Source organism: Hetaerina americana, unplaced genomic scaffold (genome assembly GCF_022747635.1).
Source record: "Hetaerina americana unplaced genomic scaffold, ioHetAmer1.1.p SCAF_17, whole genome shotgun sequence".
Lineage (NCBI taxonomy): Eukaryota > Metazoa > Arthropoda > Insecta > Odonata > Calopterygidae > Hetaerina > Hetaerina americana.
In genome coordinates this window covers 10,300,829-10,318,227 of record NW_027286730.1, presented here as the reverse complement: position 1 = coordinate 10,318,227, position 17,399 = coordinate 10,300,829, and the positions used below count along the sequence as shown (strand labels likewise).

Below are 17,399 nucleotides of genomic sequence, written 5' to 3'. Positions count from 1 at the left end.
TTCAATAATGAATAACCATTAGCTGAGTAGAAGTTTAGCGGAGTATAAATATTTTTAAGGAAACTGAGAACTTCTACAGGGGCCACAATACAGACATATCATAGAAACAGCATGTAACATTTCCTCCATGGGAATTTAGTTGGTTTCTATATCCTTAGTACCCAATGAATAAAAATCAGAATTCACAAAGATAAAATGTCTCAAAATAAACACACATAACAGTGTAAAAACTGCCAATTTGAATGTTTAAAAGTCAGAATGTGGAATCTATCATTTTCCATGAGTATGGCCTTGAAAAAAAACTGAACTAACACGATTTATTCTGGCACAATAATGGGTTATTCATTCACAACACAGGGATATTAAAAAAAATTCTCTCAGTTTTACGCATTTAGTTCCAGGCTTAAAAACATGACACATTTTCATAATGGGTAAAATTATCCTTCGTCTTCTGGATTGCATGCCTTTGACTAAACTACATAATCTGCACATTTGAAATGCATGTTAAGACAACAAAATAATGAAACAATCATGAGTGAAAAAATCAAACCACATATTTTCTATAATAACTGTAAATTCTAAGTTGTATTACTTAATACAACAGAAAAAAAAACTACCAATTAAAGCCCACCAATTTGCAATTGTAAATTCAGTGGTTGACCTAAAATTTAAGTTATTATTGATTACATTTTGCATTTATAAACTCAAAATGGACAATATATTATGGAATGGAATCCATATTTCCTGAATGAATAATAATGGACTACACAAATTTATTCAGCTGTAATAACTTCCCTTCAAATACTCTTATTTAATCACCTTAATATGCATACTAGCACCATTTACAAAGTTTAAGTATGTTTATTTCATTTGATGAAGAGGAACTTTTAAAATGACAAATATCTGTGGTTTGCCCAGGTTCAAATAATAATGAATTCTTAAGGGACAATTATAATTATCCAAAATTACAATATTGTAAAATGTAATGTTGCAAATTTAGAATGAGATACAATGAAATAGGATCAAATTTAACTAGCATAATCCTTAAATCACAGTTCAGAACTAGTTCCGCACCAAAAAATGTTTATATGATTTAGAACAAAACTAGTCACAAAAAAGTAAAAAAATCATTTAATGAAATAACTGGGAGTGAGAAGTTTATTTCTCGAGATAAATATGCTTATGACACTCTTTTTTAATGAAAAAGCCAAATTAAAATATTAAGAAGTATTAATTATGAATGGTTTTTATTACTGCCATGTATGGAATTTAAAATTTTTTTAAATAACAAGAGTAAAAATCTAATTTTTTTACCACCAATCTCTAGAGAAGAGGGGATAGTTTATCAAACTAATTCACAGAAAAAATGTTATGCACTGATCCATACATTACAAATTAAAGGCTATCACATTAATAAAAAATATATATAATATAAAAAACAGGATTTTTAAATTATGAAATAATATATACATAATGACCTAATAATTAAATAAGAATAGCCTTGCAAACTTCACTAGGACAAGAAAAAAATGTTTCACACAGTAATTCATTGAGGTGTGTAACAGAAAATGGTGTTGTAAATGATTTCAAGGGATCATATGCCATTTAGGGGCATTTTTCCAAGTTATAAGTGAATTTGTATGTCCTTTAAAATTCTTTTAAAAATCTCATTTAAAACTCTTGAAAACACATACCTTTTGGTAGAAGTGACAGATTGCACATCAGAGCAAATTGCATTCGCAGAAGGTCCAAATGGCAATCAAACTAAGGACATGTAAATTAACTCACAGATTTTTAAAAAATGAGCCCCCTAGTATTTCCGCGCACATATTGAGTTTTTAAGCACCTAATAACCCATTATGTCATAATATAGATTAGCTTATAAGGTTTGGGCAAAATACACAATAATAATAGTTAACCAAAATCTTCAAAGGATCAAGCAAGGGTAAACAGTAAACAAATCGCATCAATGAAAGAATTCACATGATAAGACCCCGTGAGTGCAATGGTTTGACAACTCTTGTGCAGATTAAACATTAACTATAAAAATACACACCTGCTGCTAGCGCAGGACCCCGTGGTGCTCTTGCTTCGAGTGCTTCGTCTTAATTGGGGTCCCTCCTGGACGTTGCTAGATGTAATATCCTCACTTTTGGTGGATGTATGCTGCTGAGTCCCACTAGTTCCTGAGTTGGTTGCTGTGTAAGCAAATAAATACATCAAGCCAGTCCTAAAAATGTTACAATAATGCTGATGTCTAATATTATGATCAAAGCCTATGCATTTATGAGAGGTCAAACTGGTACCATAAAGCGGGTGTTGCAATGTAAGGTTTAAGGGATTTATCTACTACTTCTCCTCTGAGAGTGATGGTGCTGAATGATAATGTGTAAATATGAAGATCACCCACCCAGACTCTTGGATGAGCTCTCAGACACCTTGGCCTTCTTCTTAGGAACCACTGTGGACCTCCGAGCAGATACTGCAATAAGACTGGGAGGCTTTGCTATTGGCACTTCAATGCCTGAATCTGTCAGCTTCACCTGACTTCGCAATGGGTACTTCTTTGGGACAGGTGCTGGTTCTGGTGGAATACCTACCAAAGACAAGAGGTCTTTTTATACTTTTCAACAAGACTGATGGTTGCTTGAAGTCCAAATTCCTCTCGAGCATCTTGCTTCCTAATGTACATTAGAAAACCTATGTTTTCTTTGTTTTTTTCTATACTTCAATCTAGATAAATTCCACCATTTTATTTACATGCCTCTCCCATTAAATTACTAATGATGCACTATCACTAAGATGTGACAGCAAGTCAGTTAACTTCCCTCAGCTTTAACTCTTACTGTTTTCATGACAGGCCAAGCATGACTACAAAAGTGAAAAGAAGAGCTTTTTGAGTAATGTTACTTTTAAGTACATAGAAATTTTTGAAAGCATCATCCACAAAATAGGTATATATTCTTCGGATAAAATGCCAGTATAAACATTTAAGTATATTTTATTTTTTAACTGGTTCATCCTACTAAAATGTGGCCATCTTCATATTGATACCCAATATCTTTCCAGCACATTAAAATTGGTTCTAAGGTACATCCTTTCCTATGCAAAATATTATGACAGCACCATTGAAATATTAAGGTATTTAGATTTTTAGCTAGAAATATTCTGAAAATTGAAATAGAACCTCACATTATTCATTCTCAGAAATTAAAAATTATATGAAACATTACTTTTCTCTCAGAATATCATAACTCACAAGCACCTCTATATTAAAGGAGTACTAATGTTCTTATAGGCTACAGATTTTATTCTTTATTCCATTTTTATTACATGGTTTACTGCAACACCCATTATTTTTTCCTCTTCTTATTTTTATTATTTTAATTTTTTGTACAATAGTCTGAGATATTTGGTTATTTCTGTCCTATACAAAATCACAAAGGAAAAGCATGCATACATTATAAACAGATAATTAACCTCTCCAAAATCACTTATTCAAGAAGAATAAATTAATTTGTAGCAGATTTATTTCACATCAAGATCAGAAAAACATTGTTATTTCATTCTATTTACAACAAACAATTACACACACATGAATAAACAAAACAGTTAAGTCTGGATTCAAAATATATTTTATAAAATAGTGCTGATACAGCTGAATTCTAAAAATTTAATAGAAAAAACTAAAGACTATGAGAAAAAATTAAATTTGATCAAAAACAAAAAAAAAATAAAGGACCTACCAGAATTGTTCAAAGGTGTCCCATCCACAGCCAAATCCCGCTTTCGGCCCCTACCAGAGGCAGGCCTCTGGAGCAGCTGATTGCGGGATGCTGAAGAATCACTTCCTGACCCACCCCTGCAAAATGCAGAGCTACCTACTGATGCCAACCTAAACAAACAAAGATAAAATGGGAGCATGATGACAACAAAATAAGGAGAACACTAGACTAGGTCTAATAAGATTCTTATTGCCCTGTATAATATCAAGCCATAGTGAAACCAAGGGCGATTTGATAGGTGAGGGTAGGGGCTCACCTAATATTACAACCTCTATTGCATGTGAAATTCACACACCAGGGAAAGACAGACAAACTCCTTTTCCTGTGCTACCTGTGGTTTTCTAGGAAGATCTACTACTTCAACTTATGTGCAGCTGATGATGGGATTGGTATGCGGTACAAGCCATAAGTTGGCCCCCCTGGACTAATCTCACAGAGTGAGAACTGTAATCAGCATTGACTCAATTCAATCAGTGACAGTAGGTACATTCATAGCAATGCCAAGTGGTAAGTTCCATCTAGCTAGCCAACTCAGCTCATTCTGTAACATGATTGCATAAAATTTGAATTGTCTCTCTGCTAAATTTCCAATAGAAATAAAAAAAGCAATGCATATGAAAAATGTTGTCTTAAACTTGGAAAAGCTGTCTTTGAAAAACTAATGAAATAATTCAGAAAGGTAAGAAATAGCAAGGAAATGCAGTTCTATTTTTACACTTGACTTCAAGTATATACCATCTTTTTTAAGGCAATCCAGGATAGCAATGCAATTTTTATGGCATTCAATTATGTGGTTTCTAAAATCCTGAATAATAAAACTACATTTTCCATCAATGGTTGCTGCCACTTCTTTTACATGTATTCATCCATCCCAACAACATAATTCTTTAAGTTCCAGTTTTTATAACATTTTATTTTTTTACTTTTCCTCCCATCAGTTAGATTCAATTCACCCCTTGTATAAATAATAAACTGAGTATGGATACTACTAGGGCCAAAGAAAAGTTGTAAAAGACAATGTGAGGACATGGAAATCATTTAATTGAAAATTATAGTTCTATAATGTCTAGGGTTGCAGGATCTTCATGATCAACACTAGCAAAAAACAAAGAAAATTGTACAGATGAGTGGTATGACTCTGATGCCAAGGGAATAGAACTTCTTCAGAGGAATCTTATGGATGGCAATTATTTCTAAAACTCAAAAATCCAAGAGCTTCAATTTTTTTGTCGAGGGTCAATAGAATTTTATCAATTGCTTGGCAAAAACTCCTGAAAGACTTAAACATAAGAAAACCACTACCATCAGTGAAAGATTTTGTGGAGACACTTCAATACAGTGGAGTTTACTGCCTACAGTGTGGGTATTGCGAGACGTCATACATTGGACAGACACAAAGTCTCCAGGTACAAGCAGAAGAACATCACCAGGGCTTAAACAAAGGAACAGGATTATTACAGTTTAAAACCCATCTCCTCAACGAGGGTCATCATGCAGACTTTATGCAACAAATGATGTGCAAGGAGAGGAATGGGACAGGGACGGCCATTCATGAACAACTGGCCATACTGACCAGAGTACAGATTTGATATTATATGCTCTAGTTATTTCTATTATTATATGACTGCTTTGGTTGAAACATATTTGGGTCATTCAACGATTCCTTAGAAAATCCAACATTGTACTTGTAGTGTTGGGAAATGTTTGCTTTTAGTAAACCTCATCTCTCACAAGAATGCAGTTAAACTTTGGCTACATCCATCATATGGTTTCATTTTCACAGTCAATTGAGGCAACAAACTTTTGCTTATTAAGAAAAATAAAAAAAAAGTTGTGTCTGGTGATTGAGCACTTCTATTTAAAAGGCTTAACACAGATAGAGATGAAACTGAGTTATATGAAGTTTATGACATATCTGCTCCATATTTACAGATGTTTAATTTTAGGTAAGAGAGATTACGTATGGTCATACATCTACAAATGATGAACATTCTAGAGGGCATCAAAAGGAAGTGACTTTCTCCTAAATGATTGACATAATCCTAAATCCTGGAGTGATGGACAAATCAAAGTTTGCAAAATTGTTGAGGCCACAGGCATATCACACGGTGGTGTTTCCAAATTTGCACAAAATAATAAGTGAAAAAAATTTTTGCAAGATGTGTTTGCTCTCAGGGGAGAATAAATTCAATTGTGCAGTTGATTCTGAGACTGGTTTGCTGCTTTTCTGTTGTAATCCTGATGACTTTACTGTAACAATACATTACTGTGGACGAAATATGGATACTCTCCTTCACTCTAAAGACTAAGGAATAGTGAAAACAATGGGTTTCTACAGGAGATGTGGCTCCAAAGAAGACAAAGACAATAAAATTGTCAGACAAGGTGGTAGCCACTATTTTGTGGGAAGCATGAGGAATCATCAACATCAAACGCTTGCAAGAAGGACAAACAATAAATGGAGATTGTTTTGCAAACAAATAAATCAAGAAAAATGTCCTCACTTAGTAAAGGAAAATTTTCCTTCCCATCAAGATAATGCACATGTGCACACCTGTGCAGTTTCGACGATGAAAATTATGGATTTAAAGTTCAGACCATTACATTTTTCACCATATTTGGCCCCCAGGGACATTTTTCAATTTCTGAACTTGAAGAAATAGCTTAGCAGAAAATGATTTTCATCAAATGAGGAGATCATCATCAACACAGATGCCTGTTTAAGGACCGACCGAAATACTACTTTTTGGAAAGCTTAAAAAATTTGGAGAAACGCTGGGAAAAATTACATGGAGCTAAAAGGATATTATGGTGCAAAATAAAAAAATCTACTCAAAATAATTTGTTTCTCTATTTTTTCCAAGGACTTACTGAGCAACACATGTAGTTCGTTGGCATCATGCTATCTGAATCAAATCTTGGTGATTATATCCAAGTAAGATACATTACATACATTAAGATGTCCGAGAAATCCAGATAAGTTGGTGAACTTATAGAGCCCAATACTTATTGTATACTCTTTAATAGAACATTGCCTTTGGTTTCATTGAAAGATTATTTGTTTTCATCTGGCTTAAAGTTTACATTAGACATGTTTTCATACCACTCAAGTTTTCACTAATACTACTAACATACAACTCTAATTGCAATACTTCAGTATTTACAGTAGTTATTGATATTAGGTTTACTGAATTATTTACACTTGGTAACAAAAATCTTCAAAATTTTAGTAAACACTCAGCCTGTCTTTCATTAGCCGTTAAAACAGTTAGGTTCCACTTGACCCAATGCTCGGAACAGGTTTCTACTAAACATAGTAGATTTCTTGGGTGAATAATTTAATCGTACAAAATAAAATTCTTGCCTTGGTTTTCACTAATACTAATTCATTCAAATCAACTAATAATATTGACATGTTGCTTCAGATCTATATCACCCAACAGTAAATTTTTATCTTTCTTTTGACAAAAAGCAATAATGTATGGAAAATCAATTTTCATGGTAGATTAAATCAAGAGTTATATTTTGAGAATGAATAATTGCTTTGAAAATTAAAACTGGGCCAGTTCACTTTGCAATATTCCAGTCAATGATGCCTTTGACTTATTATGCCAGTAACTGAATTATTTACTCCACAAAAGATTATACAACTACTCACTGTCTTAAGGTATTTTCCAGGAATTAATGACATTAATTAAAGTCCAAAAGGCAGCCTCATTTTTTTAACTGATGGTGTTAAGGATGATCCCCAATCATCCCTCTCAAAGAACCAGGGAGGCAGAGGAATCATTAAAAGGAAAAATAGCGGAAGAATACTATAGCATTCTGGTCATTGTTGAGTTTATGTTCATTATAGTTGCTAAGACAAGCACAAAAAAGGGAAAAAATGAATTCTAGATGTCCAACGCATTGCCTTAGCACTATGTGAGCAGCTACCAGTTGGGATGAATCATGCCATCCCATTCACAAAAAGAACTTTTGACAATATAGCACCTGCATTTTGTGAGGGTGCAAAAACAACCATTACTTCATTAGACTCCCATTTTACCTGAATCAGAAACTCAGTGAAAACCTCAACCAAATCCTGTACACAAAAACTGCCCCCTTCTTCCACTTTGACAATCTTAGCTATGATGTTAACTTGTAATCTCTTTTAAGTCTGCTCTTTTGCACCATGGAAAGCAAAGGAACATATGAAGCCCAATGTCCGAATGATAATATCAAACTTGAGATATTGTCTGCAGGAATGGAAACAATTCAGTGGTTGCACACCTTGGTCGAAGTTAAGGTATTTATGCAATACAAAACATCCTTTGCCTAAAATTCAAATTTATTCACCCCTACCAAGTTTAAATTTAATCGGCAAAGTTAATTCAATTCTTATTTATTCTTTGCCATTTATTTTTGCCAATAATGAAAGAATAATGGTGGCCACTTTATTAAGAAACTTGCAAAAAGGGCAAAATTAAAAAAAAAACTTGAAATGAGATATACAATTTTGGCATTCCAGATGAGAACAATTTTTCTTTTAACTATGAGACCAGTTCATGAGTATCATAGACCATCAAATGCGCAAGTACAGGCAATACACTTAAGTACAATAAAATTAACTGAGGTAATGCCAGTATCATATGAAATGATTCCATTTAAAAACGAAACTAATTATATTTCAAACAATTGGCAGTGCATGTAAACTTACCTTTACTGTCATTGAATGTAAGGCAATTATTTATGATACTCAAAATTGTATAACTGAGTTGTTTCTGGAGTATTTTCTTATTTTCCCCCAGCAGGTACGTAGTTATTACAAAAACAGCACATGTGTGCGTATGTTATTTGATTTTGCTTTAATTCATGAACAATTTGTTAAAAAAAGGTTACTGCATTCAATTTTACTTTGTTTTCAGGAAGTAATTTATTTCCTGATAACTGAGTAGAGACATGGCTAAGACCAGGCAGGAAAAGTAGGATACAAGTGAAAAAGAAGGCATGTTCATCACGAATGCATAGAAAATATTGGGAATTGGAATCTAGAAGAAGTGGCCACCTTTTGGAATGGATCGCGGGACAGAGAATGTACCAGTAACAATGAGGTGAAGATCACTTAAACCCCGAGTGATTATTTTAGCCATCAGAGAAATGAATCGCAGGCAAGCCATGTTCACATATTCTAAAACATTCTTCCTTAGAGAAGATAAGCTCATGCAGGAGAAATATATCACATGGTTGAGGTCTACTTCCTTAACACATGGATCATCGTACAGTTAACTTCCGCTGTTTTAATTACATTTAGTAGATATAACCATGAAGGTTTTATTACTGTTGGCCATATTTGAGTTCACCCCATGTGTAAGGTGCTTACTCTAGAACTATCTCCATTATTAATGGAATTATAATTTCAATTCAGGAGGAATTACTGTTATTGAATGAGTTACTGATTGTACTCCATGCCAATTGATTAATTCTCAAATATTGCTGATTGCTAAAAATTGGATTTCTGGGATAGCTATTCAAAGCAGGGAAAGCAAAAGAACCGAAGAACATACAGGTATAATGCATATTGAAATTGAAAAATAAACAACTTTACTTTTCCACAAAGAAAATTTTTATTTATGACCTAGGTTTCGTTATGGTATAACGTCTTCAGGTAAAAATACCAGTCAAACACAGTATTTATATCTCTGGGCGAAGGATGATCAGTTGTGAGTAAGATCACCACTGAGCTTCCCACATCTTCCTCCTTGTACCGATATACAAATCACAGCATTAGGATTCAAATTCCCATGAACTTGACAGCTATTGAGATTGATTGTTCATAACTACAGTGATAGGAAGAGAAATTCTTGGGTTCAGGCTGCAAGTTAAAAAGGTAAAACTTCAAAGAAAAAAAAATTCTAATTGAAATGAAAAATAATCCTTAAGTTTAAAAAAGGAAATAAAGAAACATAAGATCTCATCATTTAATTTCATTTCTATCGTTTTAGCTCAAAAAGGAGCAATTGAAAAGAGCTGCAGTTGGAGGTAATATAAAAAGAAAGAAACCAAAAACAGTGAAGAATGACGAATTAGAGGACATGCTTGTGGACTGATTTTACCAAGCTAGAGCCAATAACATTTATCTTAGAGGTCAGCATTTTAAAGAAGAAGTGGAGAAAACAGCTGATAATCATTCCCATATTCAGGGGTCTACAGCTACCAATGTATGGCTGAATTAGTTTAGATGCAGATGAATTCAAGCTCTTTTTAATCTGCTTCCTGATAAGAGCATGGTCTTCTACATGGAGTTGAGCCACAGAGATAAACACAGCAAAGAGTGAGTCACTGTTCTTCTACGTTGCAATATGGATGGATCAGAATAGTTACAGACATTGGGAAATCCACGAAACATAGGCGCTGCATGAATACAATACCAATTTCATGAGTATATAAGCACCAAAATAAGGCAATTGTGTCAGGAACTCGATTCAGTGAGTGGCTCAAGAAATTTAAGATGGGGGCTAAGAATCTTAAATAAATACAGCTCTACATGCTCTCTTGCATTCCTTTCTTTGTAATAGGAGGCATGGGATCAAGTTATGCCAAAAACAGTTCAGAACTGCTTCTGAAAAGCTGGATTTTGGTGATGCAGAACCTCGAAAAGAAGAAGCTGACCAAAGTTTCATCGAAGGATGGGAGAAAATGCAATCACTTGTGTGCTAAATTGAAATCAGTGGATGACTCTATGCCTATTACAGCTGTGCCAACTGTCAAAGAGGTACTCCATTGTACTGTAAATCTGTCAGCAATACATGAGCCAGATACATAAGCAATACATGAGGAAGTGTTCAGGATGATTCACCGCCTTTAACATGCTGACTAGGCAGCTTCAGGCACTGCAACACACATATCAACAATTAAATTTTTTGCTAAGAGTTTGAATTAGATGAACAATATATGAAGAGCTTGATGAGTCACATATTTTATATATCAGAAATCCATAGCATATGTGATTATATGTCATTCTTTTTCCAGCATATTTTTGTATTAGTTTTTGTCAATTTAGTTTTTAGTTTGCATTTTTATTTTTGCATTGGAGCAACAACAGCACTTTGACCTTTATATTGGTCTTTGAACATATATATGATATTACACTTTGACAATTACATACACCCAATATAATACCAGTCTGTTTGTTTTAAAATGAATAAAATAAATTTATGAAGCAGTAAGGAGTTCTCATTTAAATTTTCCTTTGCATCAAACATGAGAAGGACAGGTTTTGCCAAGCAGCAGCAGTTAGAAGGTTAAAGTGATAGCTATGCATGAGAACAGCGAGATACTGCAGAAAGGGGCAATTAGGTGATGGGTACTGCAGGTATTTCTTTATAAAAGAGGTAGGAATTGGCTAAATGGATCAGTAAAAAGTTTGCCGAGGGTATTTTGTCTTATCGGTACTCATTATACATGTGCATGATAATATCTATACATTTGCAACCATAGGCAAGTCCCAAGGGACTGGGAACTCACCTTGTATTAGGCAGGATTTTGCTACATGCAGGGTCGTTAAAAATAATTTTTACTGTATTTGATAGTGTCCAATCTATAGAGAGGTTTGGAAAAAATTTGCAATTTCTTGGCCACTTGCATATTTTGTAATATGTTTCCCATTGTTAGGCAGTATGTTCACGGGATATGGGGTAGTTTGTTCAGATTATGGGTTGCTGTTTTACAGGTCAAAACCAGAGTAAAGTATGTTTATTAGTGGCAACAGGATCAAAGTCTTCCAGTGCCTCTGCATTATTAAAGTAAGCAAGAACACACATTTTTACACAGCTAATACAAGCTAATTCCTTGGCTTCACTTGGCTGAAAATAAGAATAGCATCTAATACTTTGAATGCCTAAAATACAAGGATATGAAGTAACACAAAAGCCAGCAGGTGGCATTCAGAACTGGAAACAAAGAATACAAAAAGTTTAAGGTACTCTCAAAAATGAAACCCACTTGAGAGTCTATTTTAAAGAATGCACAAAGAAATGTTATGGGTATCGCAATGAGACGGTAGATTTTCTGGCAAACTGACAAAAGATGGTATGGGTATGTCTTCCAGAAATTCATATCCACCTACTTTTTGTAAGACAAGAGCTTTCTCTTCATGGGTATAAGCACTTACAGGGTAACAACCAGGACCTTTAATCCTTTATATCAGAACACCCTACCAGAGCTAAAACAGTTCCTTTAGGTGATAAAAACCAATAACAGCATGGGTTATTCAAAATGTAAAAATTGTGAAAATTATGAGCAATACCATGCCTGAGAATATTCTTGAAAGTGACTGAAGCTTAAGTTTTTTACTTTATCATCAATAGGATAACATACATTTTCAAAATAGAACAAGTTTCTTTCAGTTTCATATGTTTTGGATAAGAAAAACATTTAGCACTACTCTTATAAGATAAGAGGAAACTTCTGGTAAAAGAATCATTTCTTCGACAATATGAAACATTTAGTACTGCATCCAAATCACTATTTAAAAGAAGAATACGATTCTCTGTGACCTGGACACTTATTTAAAGATCTCAGGGAAGTATGCTATGATAGAGATTCAGTATGTATTGATTCATGTGTGATTCAATTCAGGTGTATTGATTTCATTGCTCAGGGATTATATGCAAAAATGCATAATACAACCAAAGTACAGAACATTAGCAAGCTGAGGTCATAGTTCCTCTCTATTATAGTGACTATGATGATGCCACCTTAACCATTTAAAGTGTTTCATATAACATTCAAGGTTTCATTCTTACTTGTTATAAAGCCATCATTAAAATTTATGAAACAACAATCTCCAATGGCACAGGTCTGAAGCGCATGCCTAAAATTGTTGGATTCAATATGAGCACAGTGGTACAAATCTATAACTTCCAAAAACAGAAACATAATTCAAAATAAAATCATGTTAAACAGCAATTTTTATAAATGTATTTAAAATTTTAGTAAAGCTAAAATTGCAGATTTTTGGGAAAGCAGACCCATAGCACACAAGTTCACTTCTACAGAGTCATTCAGGTTGTCAAGGGTAGTAATCAATGGATTGGATTGTCTCTCATTTTCAGTTTGCACGTTTGTAATCTGTGTTCATACTGAAGATGCTTCCTATTCCGTGACATTCAGAGCAGGGGATGGAGGATGCCATTAAGTGAAATTTTTTTTAAGGCTGAATGCTGAGAAATTTGTATATACAAGGGAAGGCCAAGAAGTACCCCGGCCTGACCTAGAGATAGCGGTAGTTTTTTGAAAAATATCACTGTGATACAAAGTATGCAATCTGTAAAGCATATGTTTTGAGTTTGAAGAGCCTACGTTGTTTAGTATTTGCTTGGCAGCTATGAATAGTGAACGTTTTCAGTGAATTTGTGACAATGGAGAAAATTAGTCATCGTTATGTGATAAAGTACTTTTATTTGAAAGGCCTCAGCCCAACCAATATGAAAGCTGAACTGCATTCTACTCTGGGTGAGTCTGCTCCTTTGTTAATAACAGTTAAATATTGGGTAGCAGAGTTTAAACAAAGCCGAACGAGCTGTTAAGATGAGCATCACATTGGTCGACCAAATGAGGTGACGACTCTAGAAACAGTGAAGAAAATCCACAAAGTGATACTGGATGATCGTCAACTGAAAGTGCACGAGCTAGCAGTCATAGTAGCCATTTCAAAAAGTGCGGTACATTGCATATTAACTGAAAATTGTGACTCAAGAAAGCTGTGTGCAAGATGGCTGCCACATTTGCTTACACTCGAGCAAAACCAGTGTCATGAAGATGTTTCAATTGACTGTTTAGCAAAGTTTCACAGCAACAAAGCAGAATGTTTGCCCTGTTTCATAACCATGAATGAAACATGGGTCCATTACTTCACACCCGAGACAAAAGAACAATCAAAAAAATGGATTCAAAAGGGAGAACCACCTCAAAAGAAGGCAGACTGTTTCATCTGCAGGCAAGGTCACAGCGTCAGTTTTTTGAGATGCGCATGGGATAATTTTCATTGACTATCTTGAAAAAGGAAAAACTATCAACTGTAACATGCCAACTTATTGCAACATTTGAGTGAAGAAATCATGCAAAAGCCGTCGCATTTGGCTAAGAAGAAAGTGTTGTTTCATCGAGACCATTGTTAACCACCAGCTCACAAATCCATTATTGCAATGGCCAAAATTCATGAATTAAAGTTTGAATTGCTACCTCATGCACCCTATTTGCCAGATTTAGCCCCCTTGGATTATATTCTGCACACTAACTTGAAAAATGGTTCGGTGGTCTAAGATTTTCCAACCATGAAGAAGTGATGTTGGCAATTAATGGCTATTTTGAGGAGCAATACAGTTCTCATTATAAAAAGGGTATCGAACTTATTGAATATTGCTGGGATAAGTGTATACAGCTGAAAGGAGATTATGTTGAAAAATAAATACATTTTTTCCAGAATTTGTGTTTTCTTTGTTGGGTCGGGTACTTCTGGGATTAACTTTGTAAGCACTACCCTGGTTAGGGATGTGCCCAAGTGTTTCCTTAAACTCTGTGAAGAAAATTTGGTCACCCTTGGAGTACATGTAAAATGAATCATCTGCTCTACTGGAGAGGCACTGTCTAAATAATGGAAATCCAGTATGCATGAAGTTTTACTGAATACAACAACATACAAAGTACTGAATAAAAGTTTCCCTTCACACAGTGTATACAGAAGGAGTATATGTTGTTATTCAAGGAGTTTTTATATATGTTTTCACTATGAAGAATGACAAGTCAAAAAAAGACCTGTGTCTAAAAGTTACTCCCTATTAGTGATCAATTCTGAACAGCAGTAGTATTATTATCATTTCTTTATGAATTAGCTTTCAATAAAATCTCTCTGTCACTTCCCCTCTTTAAATGCCTTTTCTTTAGAACAAAAAATTATTGGATAAAAACAAAATTCTTGAGGTCAAATATCATTGTAACTGAAGTTATGCAGGAGTTCCTGTTTCAGCCTGTTTTTACCAATTTTTCAGTTGTTTGAACACACTTACAAACTTTGGCTACTGGAAAATTGAGAGTAATTGGGGTGTTTATCATTAAGGTACTTGATTTATTATTTATATTTTTGAATGCTTGGTTCTTTTTTCTTCCATCAAAATTTTTGCATGGACATCCCAAATAAATTAAACTCCAAAGTGCTGATGCATAAAAGGAGTCTTTTCATTTCAAAAAAAGGTTTGAAGTATATTAGGGTTAGCTTGACTAGACTAAACTTCAATACTTGACAACTAAATTGCCTTTGATTGTTCAACCACTGGATATCACTCCTGATTTGGGGATTCGGAGCAGACAGTGTTAATACAAGTAAATGTACGTTCTTCTTTAGTTTTACCATGAATACCTGTAGATTTGATGAGTCCCTTATTATATGATTTATGATATCATTTTACTACTATCAGTTTAGTCCAAAATAAGTTATTTTGAGCTTAACTGTTAGAATGCATGAATGCTCTTAAAAAAGATTATGAAAATAACAATACTTTGTGGATTAGGATATCCTAAATTTACATAATGTGGTTGGCATTAAACTGAACGAAGAATGTAGTAAAGTCCCCCTATCCTTCATGAATACCAAGGTCAGAAAATTAACTATGTGATACAATAACACTCTAGTCACAGGTAAAATTAATGTACTTCGTGTATTGATTAGCTGAATTGTAAAAGCCGGAAAAACATACACAATGAGGTTGGACATTTAGAAATATATGTAAACATTTTCAGTTTCCAGTATAAGGAGATAGAAGTGAAAATCGGGCATTCTGTTTTAATTGGGATTTGGAAAAACATCAGGAAACTTCTAACCAATTTATTTGTTAGATGATATAAAACCTTCACTAACCTTTGTGTTGAAATCTCTGCTTGCGAGGCAGAGTCTTGATGAGCAGATGGGTTCTGAGGGTAATCTGATTCAGTTAAAGCAACTTCAGATGAATGCTCCTCCCTCTGACGGCTGCCTTTTCTCTCTCCCCTAGGAGCACTTCCACCCCTTCCACTAGAGCTAGCCTCACTGCTACCTGACAAAGTTCGTCTTCTTTCAACCTTAAAAATTGCAATTTCATAACTCAGTTAATGCAAAGGAATCATCATTCATTATGACTTAGATTTAAATTATAATTTTTACATGAACGCCATTATAATCTAATATCTACAGTAAACAAGCAAGCATACGATACTATTACAAAGAAGAGAAGGAGTAAGGCATAAAAAGCACAACAACAAGCAAAAAACCTCTTTTATTAGAGAAGATTTGATTGTGGAGCATAGAAGCACGGTTCTACCACCTCTCTTGTTTATGATGAATGTCACAAGGAAAGAGATCAAACATATAGGTTTTGAAATGTGGGTACTTAGGATGGAGAAAATGTTTGAAATACAAATGAGTGAAGCGTTTGGCATGGTGGACAAAAAGGAAAAATTGTTCTGATAAATTCAAAAAAGTTAACAAAGTGGATAAATATCATGGGGTACTGAACATTGAGGGTAGTGATAAAACTAAGGGCCAATTAACTATGGAAGAGGGGATAAAATAAGATAAGACTTTTAAGGTGGCAAGATATGATGTAAATTTACGCAAGCTGTAATGTGAAATATGTAAAGCAGAAGGTTTGTGTGCCATGCTGTGTCCCATATATGCTAAGTTTGTTAGATGACCAAGGTTCATTTTCAAGGCATTTTTAGAGTTCACCTAAAATCACCTCTAATCTACTAATTTGTTGATTAAAGCAATTAAGCTAACCTGCCAGTGAGTAGGATGGCGGCCGGTTCCTACAGCTCGTACCTCCCCGCTGGATTTTTCTGAAGATGAACTTCCACAGCTCAGCGTAGCTTCAACTTGTGCTGCCTCCCGGGTGAGAGAGGAAGCACCAGAAGCCAAGGAGGAGGCAGCAGAAACCCTTCCCCTCCCTCGGCCTCTACCCCGGCCCCCGCCACCCTCTGGTTGGGTCGACGAAGTTCGCCCGGGGACCCCTCCACCTCGCTGGGACGCCAGCGATCCTGACTGTTCGGCAGAACCAGATTCTGAGCACAGCTCCTCACCTGGTGATTCCCCACCCGATGGGGATGATTTCCCAACCAACTCCTCCCCAGTTCTAGATAAAACACTCAGCCGTCCTCTCTTCTTACTCCCAGACCTACCACGTTTCCCAGTATAGCCACTAATTCGCCGTTTTCTTCCAGCTACTAATGAAGACCTGGGCCTATAAGAAAAAAGCATATAACAAATAGTGTACGCAAATAAAACAGAGACCAGTTAAAATAAAACACACTAACTTCACTGAGCACCCTATAACATTAATTCTGAGGAAGAGAACTAGGCAGAGCAGAAATTGTGACAATTTTCAAATAATTTCCTCATTTTTACTTAAGTATGCTAACCTCACAATTTTCAAAGCTTTGCTTAAGTTTAATCGCAAAACATGGCAGTACTACACTTGATGGTATCAGGCTTGACTACATGGACATTCATATTGAATGAAAGAAGAATAAAAGGTATTTTCACACACCTTTTATTTGGTACAACTAGTTTAAATGCATCATTCCCTTTCCCATCCATTTCTG

General features: G+C 34.8%; 1 protein-coding gene across 6 annotated transcripts in view; it reads right to left on the bottom strand.

Annotated features, from left to right (window-relative positions):
- The window catches only part of ctrip (E3 ubiquitin-protein ligase ctrip), a 75,367-nt gene that overhangs the window by 49,085 nt on the left and 8,883 nt on the right, over window positions 1–17,399 (bottom strand). For 5 of the 6 annotated variants that reach the window (XM_071584259.1, XM_071584258.1, XM_071584261.1 and 2 more), the window contains exons 3-7: window positions 16,579–17,038; window positions 15,682–15,881; window positions 3,747–3,895; window positions 2,411–2,596; window positions 2,057–2,198 (exon numbers count right to left, since the gene is read on the bottom strand). In XM_071584259.1, the coding sequence (XP_071440360.1) occupies window positions 2,057–2,198; window positions 2,411–2,596; window positions 3,747–3,895; window positions 15,682–15,881; window positions 16,579–17,038 (1,137 nt within the window). The remainder of the gene's footprint in view (window positions 1–2,056; window positions 2,199–2,410; window positions 2,597–3,746; window positions 3,896–15,681; window positions 15,882–16,578; window positions 17,039–17,399) is intronic. The other variant, XM_071584263.1, reaches the window with a different exon arrangement.